We start from the raw sequence: 12,149 nt of genomic DNA, 5'->3' as shown, positions 1-12,149 counted from the left end.
CTTAAGTCTTACCCTTGCTGATGGACATGGAGACCACAAGAACCCACTGTTCACTTACCATCTCATACATCTCAGATGCTGACATGCGCAATTGTTACACGATAATCTTGTGCTTCAATACTGACTAAAAGCTGGATGATTCAAAAACAGGCCTATTATTTTATACTTATTTCTGTGTGTCAGCATGTGCCAGTTTTCACTCACAGGGTAAACAAAGCAAATACAACCCACAGACAAAACTGTCCCCTTTACTCACCACCATCTCAAAGTCACCGTGGTCTACTTCATTCTGCTCCTGACTCTCCTGTCTACTCTCTTCTCCTCCGGTCAGCACTGATGACTGCATTTTGTCATCTGCATCATCATCGTCATCATCATCCTTGTCTCCTGACAAAAAGAAATCAACAAGGTTTAGAGAACTTAATCTACTTGTGGTCATAGGAGAATCAACACAGTTGCAAACTATTTGCTTGAAGAATGCAATCTGTTTTACTACACAGAAAGCATAATCTTGAAGATATTTGTAAATTGTAACTGTCCTAATGACTGAATATCCAGCCATAAAAACTCACAGGTTTTAATCATTAACCACAAAACTGCTTCCCGATATTGAAGATTCAAACACATCTAGTAAAATTCAGTGCATACACAAAAGCTTTTCATAAAGCTTGTGCAAACTTACCCATGGGCGTATTGGAGCGTGGGGGAGATGGAAGAGTCACATGTCGCCGTTTGTTTCTTGGTCGAAGGACTCTGATCAGTGCCTGCTTACAAGCAAAGCTCACAGCTATATCCTGAAATTGATTCAAATACAGAACAGTTAACTGATATTGACAGTCTATATAGCCTTTATCTATAGTAAGTTTCATGTTTTTCCTTAGTTTGGTGACACTTATTTTATGTCTCAAGAATCATTCTCAGATCATCTAAAATTCCAAGTGAATTACGACTGATATACTTACAGGGCACAGTAACATTTGCATATAGATTTTGGAGGCTACATTGATATAATCCAGTTCACATGTGCAGTATGCATGGATGATGTCCACCAAGGCATTTACTGTTGCTTCCACATGAGTTAGACCTGAGAGGAAAACAGGTTCACTCACAATAAAGTACAGAATCATCTGTCATGTGCTTCCCACTCATTAACTACATATCTTGCATAATTTTGTTTCACACATACCCGGCAGGCAAGCAGGTGCAAGAAAAGCATTTTTTGGTTTCAGAGCATGAAGCTTCCAGAAGTTATTCATCAGCTGCGTAATGAAGGCACAGCTTTCACCATCAACATGTTTTTGCCCATCTTCTGTCATTTCTGGATTAAGACAAAAGGAACATGAATGGCTTGTGTCTGACACTTTCAGATCATTTAACCTCCAAGCCATATATAAAGTCAATTTAGCCAACAGCTGTTCTGAAGAATTTCTTTTCCCATTGCCTGTAAACCATGAAATCATAATTGCAGTGTGATAATCATATAAATCATTAACATATAATTTGCTATTCACTATTCATAGCAATATTCAACACCATTAGAACAGCCTCTTACCAGAGTCATGGTGCTGTGACTTTGTTTCAGTGAAATGCACCAAGTTGTTGGGTCTCATGATTGCAATGGAGCGGGCAGTGATCACAAGCCTCTGGAAGATGTCAGGGTCAAGCTCCCTCCCCTCACGACTGCAGGTATTCAGACACTGCACTGCATTACTCAGCAAGGACTGGTCCTGATGACAGGAGGCAGACAAACATTACTTTAGCTCGTCATAAGTCAGGTGAAGAATGTGCACAACATTTAATTCCTATAAGTACTTAAGTGGGTAAAATTCAGTAGTTGATATCATTATGCACTTCCGAGGGTGTGCTTTCTGAACCAAGTACTGTGTAATTTATACATTAAACTGTGGCAGCACAGCGGCGAGGTGGTCACAGCAAGAAGATTCCGGGTTTGAGTCCCGGCCGAGCCAAGGCCTTTCCGGAGGTGCATGTTCAGCCTGTGCCTGCTTCCTCCCACAATCCAAAAACATGCTTAGGTAGATTGATGACTCTAAATTGCCTATGAGTGTGTGTGGTTGTTTGTCATGTCAGCCCTGTGATAGACCGGCGACCTGTCCAGGGTGTACCCTGCCTCTCGCCCAATGTCAGCTAGGATGGGTTCCTGAGACCCTATTCAGGAATAAGCGGTATAGATAATGGACGGATGGATGAACTGTTTAAAAATGACCAGTCCAGAATGTTTGTCTGCACAGCTACACACTATTTATCATATTACTTCCATCATACAGGGTCAACAGTCCAATGTTTCCAAAAATACAAGATTTATTAAACTACTAAAAATGTTTGATTTTTTTTTTAAATCTCCACTTACTCATTAAACTGTGACATTCTGACTTTAAATTACATTATGTCACATGCAATCACTTGTAATCATGGAAAAAGCTATAGATTTGGTTTACTTTAACAAGATTTTTTTTTTACCTTGTGGTTATGGTAGGCAGTTCGACTGGTGTGCAGGCTGGCAAGGAGTCCCTTGGTCTGCTGCTGAACACCTGCAGGAGTTGGCATGGACAAGAGTAGAGTGGCCAACTCCAGCGCTGCAACCTTATTCTTCTCCTATAGAGTACAAGACATGCGGTCAAACAATGCTCTATAAAGACAAGTGTAACACTGGAACTTTTATTCAAATGTATTATTACCTTTAAATGCAACAAAGAACAACATCTGCTAACCTTTTCACCGGAGGAACCTACTGCGAAGCAGCTTTCCAAAGCCTCAAGGGAGCTGATCACCAATCTGAAATTAAAAAAAGATCAACAAAACTGCTACTGCAGATTTTGCCATCAAGCAACCAAAAAAATAGAAAAAGGAGCAAATCTCAACATACCGCATTCTGTACTATTCTAAACAGCAAAACAACACTGAATGCAAGAATAAATGTCAGTTAAAAAAAAAAAAAAAAAAAAGTGTTTTGTTGTTGTGTGCCGATGGTGCATGTCATGTTCACAGTCTCAGGCATGGACACACAAAGTGCCACACATGCACAAAACCATACAAACAAGCAGAGAAAGGGCAGTTACTAACCGGTCCAATGTTGATAATGACTCAGTTGCACAACTTTTATTGTATTTTTGGGAGCAAAAGAAAAAGAACAAAAAAGTGTGAGGATCACAGAAAGAAATGTAAAAATAAATGATTCAGTTGAACAAAAGAGAAGCATGCAAGAAAAGATGACATCATGATAGCCATGCACTAAACACCCTAAAGGAAAACCAACCTGTACTGTTAAAATTTCAGGCTCACAACTCATGCTAAATTACTGAACTCATAAATGGTAAAGACATCCTTGAAGTGGCAGATACAAATAAACTATCCCATCTATCACATTATGCATATTTCTTTAATTGCAACATCTTCATACATCCTAAAATATGTTTTCTGAAAAACCAATCCAACTGCTCATAGATAAAATAATCAAACAGGAATGTTAACTAATTCAACAAAGTAACTTTGAATCTTATTGCATACATTCATGATTATTATAAAAACAGAACTGACTGACAATGGCTAAAAGAGTAAAAGAATAAAACCTAGAATGCAAGCATGTAGAAAAAAGGCACTTAAATTACACAAAATGGGCCATTAGAAAGTCAAAGAAATGATCACACAACCTTATCACATCATGACTGTGGTTGAAGTCCCCATGACATGCTTGTTTCCAGCCATTCAATGTTTAATGTTGGGTACCTCTAGATTATCTTGGCAATCCCTCATTACTTCAAATAGTCAATAATTTTTTCAAAATAATAAAACCAAAGAACTTCTTCCTAAAAACAAGAGGATAGTTCGTGAACGCATACAACTCCTGCTGCAGGTGTTGTGTAGCAAGTGGACAGCACAACAAACCGCAACAGCATTAATTTGAATTTCTCCTCCATAGATGGGTAAACAATGGTATTATGTACTGATGAAAAGAGATTTGTAACACTATAAACAAAGGAGGTAATTGAGAAACTCCATATTTTCACAGGCATAATGCTGACATAGTAACTTCTCCAGCCTTACAACAATTCTAACCTTACAGAAACAAGACATTAATAGACGTACAACATGTGTTTGTTTTTTTGTTTGTTTGTTTGTTTTAAACTTACCATTAAGTCCCACTGAGTAATGGAAACATCACTCCCTTTCAAGTAGCTCCAAGGTCAGTAAATCTAACCGGTGGTCGCTGCTTCTTCACCCACATGAACACTTATACTCCCCAAAGCAGTGAAATTAATTCTAGGGAATCCAGCATTGATGAGCTGATCACTAATCACAGCGGAGGATTCACTTGCTGGCTGCTTGTAGGTTAGACCCGGTCAGATAAAACCGCGAGTATACAGGGTATTCCCAGACATGCAGTAACCTCAGGCCCTGTATTTTTCTCCACATCCTCTGGCCACAGTGCAGGCAGCAGAAGGGAAAATATATTCACAAAACCAGGCGCAGTCAAAAAAAAAAAATCCGCTTTTACAATGGTAGTAATGGATGACTTTTTTTTCTATTAAATAAGCTTTATTTAAAACATACATAACAAAGCAGCATAACATTTTGCCAGTATGGTGGAGGCAGCAGTGGATGTCAGGCAAGTTTACATGAATGCACAACTGCAAGGATTTCTTGCCCATCCAAGGAGATTCTTAAACTATCATGTAATACTTTATTTTGGTAGAAAAAAAGTCTTGTGAGCGAGAGTTTGCAAGACCTGTATAAACTGAGTTGCTTCTGCATAGAAATACTAGAACATATGTTCATCTCATTTTTTGATCTTTAGGTCACATCTAAGATGATAATTCACCATTGTAACATTGTAGATAAGTTAGAAAACAAGGAAAAGCATGCCATGGGCCCTTTAACTGAACCACAGATGACAAAGAAATGCAAATGCCAACAACTTGTGTTGACCTTCTGAACCCTAAAGCGAAAAGCCCATACCTCTCTAGCACACTGCCACTGGTTGTGGTTGGAGTGGCTATGTCGCTGTCTGATGTGCCATTGCCTTGGCTGAGGTTGGGACTGCAGACATTGTTCACCGAGGCAGCGGAAAAATCCTCTGGTGGATCCTCTGGCCAGCCAAACTGCTCCTTGGTTTTACCATAGATCTTGATTGAATCAAGCATGGTCACTCCAGCCGGGTCAACAGATGCTCCAACTTTAAAAAAGAAAATATTAAAGTGCATCAGAAAATGACATTTAAACAGTCATTTGACATTTAAACAAATTTAGAGTGAGCAAGTTATAGAAACAGCTCAGTGCAAATTAAATGTTACTATGCTGAAACTCCAATAGCTTACGGAGTTTGCACTGGACAAAATGCATTACTCATTTTATGTTCTTTTTTAGATCAGTAAACAAAGTAACATTTTCATAGTTTTGAAAAGAGCTAAGGCAGGTTCCCATATGGAAAAACAGTACAGGTGTCCAGTTTTGTGTTAAATCCGGTGACTTACATCAAGAAGCTACCAAAATGGCTAAAATTATTTCTGTGATAAGGTAATCCGCATAAATGGATATAAATATCTATTTAATCTCACGTAGCCAGATATCATCAGCATTGCACTCGTGCTCTTACTAAAAATGGACAGCTTCTTGTCAGCCTGCAGGGCCTCCTCTCTGGTGAAGGGAAAGTCAAACCAGCGGGCTCTCGTCAAATTTATCTGCATGGTGCGGCCAAAGACCTCCACGTAGGAAGGAGCCCTCTCAATAGCCTGAGTGCCCACCTGCACCCGCATGCCGGTCATCACCATTGAACTGTTGTTGTTGACCGCTTCCACCGTAAATCCCCCAGCCTAGGAGAAAACAACCACAATCATGACTGCTTTTGTTTAAGTGTTTTATGGAGTGTGTTTCAGGGGGCTCAGGGTGTAGAGCACTAATGCCCCAACCAGAAGGTCAGCGGTTTGATTACCACTCTCTCCAGTCAACAAGTATCCTTGGGCAGTGAACCCAAAGTTGCCTCGGCCAGAGCAGCACCTTGTAGGGTGTGTGTGTGTGTGTGTGTGTGAGTGTGAGTGTGAGTGTGAGTGAGAAGAGTTGGCGCTGCCTCGGTTCTGTGCCAGAAACAAATTCCTTGTGTGTGTAACATAGCTGGCCAATAAAAAAAGTGATTATAGTTTATGGAATTTATCTAATAGTACAATGGTAAATCTACAGTACTGTAAGAATGGCCAGAAAGCTCCACTGTGAGATGCAGGTTCACCTCTGTCCCACTGCTTATTTAGTCTACTTGGATGCATCCTAATGGTTGAGTGTTATAGTAAATTGCAAGACTCTAAACAGCAAAAGATAAAGTATCAACAAAAGTTGACATAAGTGTTAAAGTACTTCTGAAATTATGCTCAGAAGATTAGACAATTATCACCATAAACAGAGCATAAAAAGTTTATATCCTTATATTTAACCACTACTTCTCATTACTGATTTTTAGTTGTCATTACTCACTTGACAGCAGTAGTAAAAGGATTACATCCCTGGCAGACAATAGTAATTTATTACATATGGGAAAAAAAAAAAGAAAAACCTAAGAGAACTCTTACATGCTTCCTAACACAGAACTGTTATGTTAAAATGTACCCACCTTTGTGTTGGCCACATACATCCCAGTGGAGTTAAGCCTGTGTTTAATCTGCTGTCCATTGTAGACCTGCAGCAAGTCATTCCCACCAAACTCGACCTCTGTTAGCTGCTGATTGTGTTCAAAGAAGTCCACTGGGAATGTCACCTGACTTGAGGTCCGGGTGGCTGAAAGCAAATCGTTACAATAAAATTTGAACATCTTGCCATATGCTGCTTATGTAAGATAGGTCTACTAGGTACACAATGTAATTAGTGAGAATACACTAGAACTGCCCCCTAACAGTCGAATAGTCGAGTCATTAGTCGAGAGACCCGTCAGCTGACTGAGAGAAGCTTAAACTTGTTGGTAAACTGGTTATAACCAGGTCTCAGATGAAAAAATGTATAATAGCATTGTTTCAACTGAAATACAAGTGTGCTGCCCATCTCATTATTCCGACAATCCATATGGCAGTATATCTATATCGTCAATTTAAACAGGTTGCAATTTAATTCTTGCATTATATGCTGCTGTCTTTGATTTTTAAGTGCCCAGAAATATGTTCTTGTCACTCTTTTGCAATTAAATGTTAATGTGGTTGAAATTTAAGCCAGAATGAGAAAAACAAGAAGAGCTGACTGACAAAATTCTTAGTCAGTTATAGCCCTAGAATGCACATTTAACTACAGAAATTTTAACTGATATTGTGAATAAACATCACCTTGGTTTGATGTGAACCAAAGCTAAAATGTCCAGCCTTCATACTAGACTAAAACAGCATGGTGATGAAGTGGTTAGCACTGTTGCCTCACAGTGAAAAGGTTCTGGGTTCGAGCCCCAGCTGACCTGGTGCCTTTCTGTGTGGAATTCTCTCTGGGCACTCAAACTTCCTCCCACAGTCCAAGGACAATAAATTGCTCATAGAAGTGAGAGTGTGTGTTTGTCACTCTCTAAGTGTCAGGCCTGTGACAGACTGTTCAGGGTGTACCCTGCCTCTTGCTCAATATCAGCACAACCCTCTTCAGGATAAGCAGTATAGTTAATGAATGGATGGATGGATTCTGGAGCTGAGGTTGTGGGTTAGGATACCCATTCAAATGTCAGCAGTGATTAATCAGGAAATATGGCAAATAATGAGCCACTGTCTGCTAACATTTACTGGTGTTATTTCTCTGTTTTGGAACTGACACGCTTATGGTTTTGAATAACAATTGTACTTCATTGTCCTCAAACTCACTGGCAGCAGCAGCTTTGCGCTTGCGGACTGGCTTCATAATACTGATGGCACAGCTGGGCTGCAGTGAGGGCTGCAGCCAGTAAGAGGTATTGTCCACATTGGCCATGTAGATACGCAGGCTTCCGTCCTCACAGAGAAGAATCATTGTAGTGCGCTGTTGCTCATTACTAGCAGTGTGTCGGATAGCTACCATATCTTGAATCTGGGGAAAAGAGACAATAAATTAATGTTAATTTTAGGAAATTGCAGTAAAATCAACCCACTGGACAACACTGTTTTGAAACATTGGATTGTGAGTATAATTCGTTCCGGCAACGTGCTCGTAATCCAAAGCACTCGTATATCAAAACAAATTTCCCCATAAGAAATAATGGAAACTCAGATGATTTGTTCCACAACCACTTATTCATGTAAAAATGATTACAGTAATACAAAAAACAGCATAAAGTAAAAACAAAACAAATTAACCTGCACTTTACCTTTGAAAAAAATCGTGGCTGGCATGAGGGGCCATTGCTGCAGTACAGATTTTGACCATACAAGTGAGGCGTGAGAACCACAAAGCATACGTACTACTCGTACTGCAAGACCTCGCTCATTTATCAAATTAAAATTTTTGCTTGCTTTGCAAAATACTCGCAGACCGGGTTACTCGCAATCCAAGGTTCCACTGTACAGGGTTTCATAGCTACTTCTGCAATTTCATGCTTAATTATTATGTTTTGGTAATGTGTTATCAGTGATCTGACCTCTTAGTGTCTGTTCCACAACAGTACAGTAAATGGCCATTACCTTAGCTTTGGCTGGCAGAGTTTTAATCTCTTGGATGAGGAAGGTGTCAGGTTTGACCATAATGACCAGCGGTATGCCGGTTGTTTGCTGCACACAGCACACCAAGCCTGGGTGGTTCATAACCTCGGACCACTGGCACAGTGCAGGTGACATCTTACTGCTGCCGCCATTAGAGCTAAAGAAGACGGGGTTAGAGTTAGCTCTTCCAGGTAGATTACACATCTTAGACTGAGTGCAGTGGCCAGGAAGTAAGGAGGCTATATATGGTATGAAATAAGTGTTACCCTTTGATATTGATGGGGAAGAGCCTCTGCACTTCGGTCGTGCTACGACTCACTGTGGCAGCAAAAGACTTTCCCTGGCTGTAGCTGAAGAAAAGCATCTGAAGCACATGGGAGTAATAGACGGACACACCACCCCCGGCTACCTGTCCATTGCTGTCCTGGAGTCACACAGAGATAACTTATCTTAATATTTGCTTTCTGCCATTCAGCGTTTTCATATTGGACATGATGGAAAAAATTAAACCAAACATTCTAAAAAGATGACCACAGAAATGCACTGAAGGGTGATACTGAAAACTTAAAAAAATAATAAATAAATCACAAGGTTTGCTTTGCTGCTGCTGTGATAAAATTCTGCACATCACACATTTTTTTACTGACTAAGCATACATCTCCCTTTACCTTTAAGTCTTCATGGTTTATCTCCAATACATTTGTGACATAGAAAGGGCCGTGTTGGGCGCTGCTAGATTCATCCATGATCTGGGTGTACATGTAGCCTGCTGAAGACATGATGACAATAATGTTCTTCCCCTCTTCATTGAAAAGGAATGTAGCATCACGGATCTTGGAACTTGGGAGCAGGAAGTAGTATATGGGACTCAAGGCATCCACTGATAAGTCATAGACCTGTTTGGCAAGGGAGACAACAATTCAGCATGCAAAAAGCAGCACAAACATAAATCATGTTTAATACCTTTGACTGATTTGATCACATCATGAAATAGTAACATTAGCATACTGTCTTAAACCATACCTTGACAAAGTCAGCGGTGATGATAGCAAGTTCAGTCTGCGAGCCTGGTAACCAGATTGCTTTGATGATGAAGTTACCTGTAGCCAATTGTGGGTGCAATACCAGATGGTCTGACACAGATCCTGTGCTGCTGAAAGTTAGGACATGGCAATCCTGTGAAAAAAATTACACACAAATTTAGGGTAGAGAAAAAACTGATTTACATTACGATCACATTTTATTTCTATGATTCTAAATTGATTCACAAATGCTAAAAATCGATTTTTGTCACACTGTTGATGGAATGAAAAAGGTGAATCTCAACCGCAAAGCCAGTGTTGCACAGAAAGAGTAGACAGTGCCCACATGCTAGAATTGTGTTGTACATCTATGGCTGTAACGTTATTTCATCTTCAGACAAGGAATTCATTTGAAAGACAACTGTGGAGAACTGTGTGAACACTTCATAGTCCATCACCAACAGAGTGACGTTAGCATAGTGGAGGTGCGAAAATATTAACAAGAAGCTCAGCAACACACATTGAAGTACTTCAGTCAAACTAGTAGGACACGTGGGCTTTATCTGGTACTAATCTGGTACTGCCTCCATCCTCAAGGACCCCACCCACCCCCAGCATGGACTGTTTATACCCCTACCCTACATACTCATTTTAAACATTCACAATTGCACACTCACTGCCATTTACACTCCACAGCTCCCACGTAGCATATATTCTCTTTGCATTATATTGTGTTCTTGTTGTACTTTTATTTGCTCCCTTCACTTGCTGCTTTAAAGTGCCTTAGATTTGTGATTTTACTGCCTATTTAGATGTGTGTTATTGCTCATCTACTTTATATTTCACTTGTATTATGTGGCAGTCATGTGGACGGCAAAGTAAGAATTTCATTGTACAGGGAAACGTGTTTCCTAACTGTGCATATGACAAATAAACACTAACCTTTGACCTCTGTTCATCACATTTGATGCTGCAGCTGGTAAAGGTGAAGCTAATTTTGATAACCTTATATACTTATAATTTCTAGTACTTTACATATTGCTGGATAGCAGTATGCTCATCAAAACCAGTTAGCTCAACTGTGCACAGGACAAAAATCAGTTGTATGAGACAGTACACTAGGGTAAGAGTCAAAATATAGTGCTCTTCTTTTTTTAACTGAATCAAATCATATGGCATGAAAATTGTTCTGAACTAATCGTGAGTTTGCCAGAGACTCCCACCCTGAGACAAGTTACTACAGTACTAATGTACAAAAAAAAACTGTATGACCATCATGTGAACGCTACAATTATATACACACACACACACACACACACACACACACACACACACATATATATATTTTTTTTAAAGAAAAGAAAAATCTGTAATTGAGACGAGTCTTGATTTCTGACCTTGAGGCCACACACAGCCAAGTAATCTTCATTACAAGGGTTGCCTGTGAGACTGAGGACAGTAAAAGGGACTGGGGCAGATGCCAAACGGGTCAGCGTTAGCTTCCTCTTGCTTGAGTCAGCTTGCTTCAGGAGAGTGGAGAGCTGCAGAACTGTTATCTGTCAAAGAGGAGATAGAAAGCAGGTTATGGGGTGTTTGAACAAAGAAGATATTGCAAATTTGTGATGAAGCTAAAGAGGAAAAAAAAAAAACTTGAATAATTAACACAATTATAACACCAAACAGATATGCACATTGAAATACAAATTATTTGCAGCTATACAGCAGAAGTGCAACTTTGTTTGTCAGTGGTTTACCAGTAAAGAGGCAACTCTGTATCTTAAGTCCCGCAAAAATTGTAATTCTACAAAGAAATCTCTCAAATTTGTAGAGGTGATTCAAATTACTGGTTTGTAAGGCTTACCTTTCCCTTTTCATGACTGACTGCAAGGTGCTGTCTGCGGCCATGAGGTGAGGACAGGACACACATGGCAACACGGCGAAGGACATGAGCACTGATGAGTTGGCGTATGGTTTGTCCCTGGTCGCCACTGTAGTTCATCCTCACATTCTCAAAAGCCCCTTCCTGAGAGCCGAGAGTGGGCACCTAAGGAAAAGACGCAAAAAAGATAACACTAGACTGCAGAATGTAAAGAATTTCCAACACAATGCTGTATCTGTTAACTATTAAATATATAATTAAGGAGTAAAGTGATTTTATTAACCACTCCAAACTCAATGAATCACTATACCATTAGCTGGTCAGTCATCTCCACATTTTTGTCCTGAGTATGCAGTTCATTGAGGGCTTGCTGAGCCCGGCTGCTGCTTCCCACTGCTGACGCCTGCTGGAAGTTAGTCTGTATGGCTTCCATGAGAAACATGAGCATCTCCAGAATGACTGCTGCAGTGGATGATCCCATCTGGCATGGGAAAAGAGGACCAAAAGCATGGTTCACACAATGTATAGTGCACTGTATGAAAAAGAAGTCATAAAGGCCTCTGCCTTAAGAAAAACCAGACAGAGAGAGTGATAAATCCAGACAGG

At 40.0% G+C, this 12,149-nt stretch overlaps 1 protein-coding gene across 1 annotated transcript in view; it reads right to left on the bottom strand.

Annotated features, from left to right (window-relative positions):
* The window catches only part of ubr4 (ubiquitin protein ligase E3 component n-recognin 4), a 56,831-nt gene that overhangs the window by 20,556 nt on the left and 24,126 nt on the right, over positions 1 to 12,149 (bottom strand). Inside the window, 18 exon segments of the mRNA XM_020619566.1 lie at positions 257 to 387; positions 683 to 794; positions 963 to 1,084; positions 1,187 to 1,318; positions 1,553 to 1,727; positions 2,479 to 2,613; positions 2,730 to 2,793; positions 4,975 to 5,191; positions 5,612 to 5,828; positions 6,617 to 6,780; positions 7,833 to 8,034; positions 8,625 to 8,799; positions 8,909 to 9,066; positions 9,311 to 9,538; positions 9,666 to 9,818; positions 11,062 to 11,220; positions 11,526 to 11,708; positions 11,854 to 12,024. Coding sequence (XP_020475222.1) covers positions 257 to 387; positions 683 to 794; positions 963 to 1,084; positions 1,187 to 1,318; positions 1,553 to 1,727; positions 2,479 to 2,613; positions 2,730 to 2,793; positions 4,975 to 5,191; positions 5,612 to 5,828; positions 6,617 to 6,780; positions 7,833 to 8,034; positions 8,625 to 8,799; positions 8,909 to 9,066; positions 9,311 to 9,538; positions 9,666 to 9,818; positions 11,062 to 11,220; positions 11,526 to 11,708; positions 11,854 to 12,024 — 2,898 coding nt within the window.

This window comes from Monopterus albus, unplaced genomic scaffold (assembly GCF_001952655.1).
Source record: "Monopterus albus unplaced genomic scaffold, M_albus_1.0 scaffold6.1, whole genome shotgun sequence".
Lineage (NCBI taxonomy): Eukaryota > Metazoa > Chordata > Actinopteri > Synbranchiformes > Synbranchidae > Monopterus > Monopterus albus.
This window is presented reverse-complemented; position numbering and strand designations above follow the sequence as displayed.